This window comes from Eimeria tenella, genomic scaffold, assembly GCF_000499545.2.
Source record: "Eimeria tenella Houghton genomic scaffold, Eth_scaff1801, whole genome shotgun sequence".
In the NCBI taxonomy this organism is placed as follows: domain Eukaryota; phylum Apicomplexa; class Conoidasida; order Eucoccidiorida; family Eimeriidae; genus Eimeria; species Eimeria tenella.
In genome coordinates, this window is record NW_013541633.1 from 293 (window position 1) to 1,959 (window position 1,667).

A 1,667-nucleotide genomic window follows, 5' to 3' on the forward strand; every position below is an offset into this window, starting at 1 on the left:
GCCTGAGGCAGCAGCGCATCCAGACGGGCAATGCCTGGGGAGCTCAAACAGAGCAGCAGCAGCAGCAGCAGCAGCAGCAGCAGGGAGAAAACCCAATGGACCCACCTTGTGCCCGCGACGCTATCAAGCAGCTTGTGGCCGAAAGGTCACGGGTAAGATGCCCTGCTGCTGCTGCTGCTGCTGCTGCTGCTGTTGCTGCTGCTGCTGCTTCTGTGGCGGTGCACGGGTAATGGTTATCTTGGTTTAATTCTGCTGCTGCTGCTGCTGCTGAGTGGCATTGCGCGCGTGACTGTTGTTCTGGTTTGCTGCTGCTGCTGTTGCTGCTGCTGCTGCTGCGTCTCAGCTGGAGCTGCAGCAGCTGTCGCTGCTAGGAAGAGACTTGTCTCCCTTTGTCACCAACACAAAACTGCTGGAAGAGTGCCAGGCCTTGGGGTGGGCTGCTGCTGCTGCTGCTGCTGCTGCTGTTCTTGCTGCTGCTGCTGCTATCCTTGCTGCTGCTGCTCTTGCTGTTGCTGCTGCTGTTGCTGCTGCTTTTACTGCAGTTTTCGCGGCGATGCAGGTGCGAGGATAATTTTAGTGTAGGGTTTAGGGTCTAGCGTTTAGGATTTAGGGTTTAGGTTTTAGGGTTTGGGGCGTTGCTGCAGGCCTGCCTTTTACTGCCTGCGCCGGGGCGTGGGTGGCGAATCTGCTGCTGCTGCTGCTGCTCTTGCTGATTGGCTGCAGCGCTGCAGCAGCGTGCTAAGTGCAGCAACATCAAAAGATATAGCTCTGCTGGCAGCTTATACTGAGGCCTGCAGCAACCGCTTGCCCCAAGCAGGTATCTGCTGCTGCTACTGCTGCTGCTGCTGCTACTGCTGCTGCTGCTGCTGCTGCTGCTGCTGCTGCTGCTGCTGCTGCTGCTGGTAGAGAGGGAGGGCGTGGGTTCTGGGCTGCAGTCGTTGGGGTTCTTTTTGTGCAAAAGAAGCGCTTTTTGGGCGAAGCGAAGCAAATGCAACTCGCGCTTCGCTGCTGCTGCTGCTGCTGCTGCTGCAGTTCTGACGAAAGGCAGCAGCAAACACAAGCCCTCGGCGCTGCTGTCTCGAGTTGCTGGCCGAAAGTCCCGCAGCAAAGTGCTGAAGTCGATGAGGTACTTCGCGCCGCAGACGGAGGAGGGCGAGCTGCTGCAGCAGCTGGACATAGTGACGGTGGGTGGGGTGGATTGGAGTTGAATTTGGCCAATTTAACTCCTTTTTAGTCCATTTTAATCCATTTTAATCAAATTAAATAAAACCAAAATGTTTTTATTCTTTAGTTTCGCTTTTTCGCGGCTTTTTCGCTTCAAACGGCGTCTTTGGGGTCGGGGTCACCTGTGCCGCTGGGGTGTACAGACAGCTCGCTGGGGTGTACAGACACCTCGCTGGGGTGCACGGACACCTCGGGAGGGCCGCGTTTGCGGCATTTGCTGAGTTGAAGAGTGCTTTTTGAAATTAGAAGTGCAATTTAAATGCTATTTAAAATTAAAATAGAATTTGAAGGGGCTTTGAAGGGCGCGGGGGGCTGTTTGGGAGCTGCTGCTGCTGCCGCTGCAGCAGCTGGCAGCAAAAGGGGATTTTGCAGTGCTGCGGGGCTGTTTGGGTTTGGCGCTGCTGCTGCTGCTGCAGCAGCAGCAGCAGCAGCAAACGGAACAG

General features: G+C 55.9%; 1 protein-coding gene across 1 annotated transcript in view; it reads left to right on the plus strand.

The window, feature by feature from the left end:
• Positions 1-1,667, plus strand: part of ETH_00041845 (uncharacterized protein) — a gene marked incomplete at both ends in the record, with an annotated part of 2,180 nt that overhangs the window by 204 nt on the left and 309 nt on the right. The window contains 4 exons of the mRNA XM_013373906.1: positions 1-152; positions 344-432; positions 645-817; positions 1,033-1,184. Of these exons, the coding sequence (XP_013229360.1) occupies positions 1-152; positions 344-432; positions 645-817; positions 1,033-1,184 (566 nt within the window). The remainder of the gene's footprint in view (positions 153-343; positions 433-644; positions 818-1,032; positions 1,185-1,667) is intronic.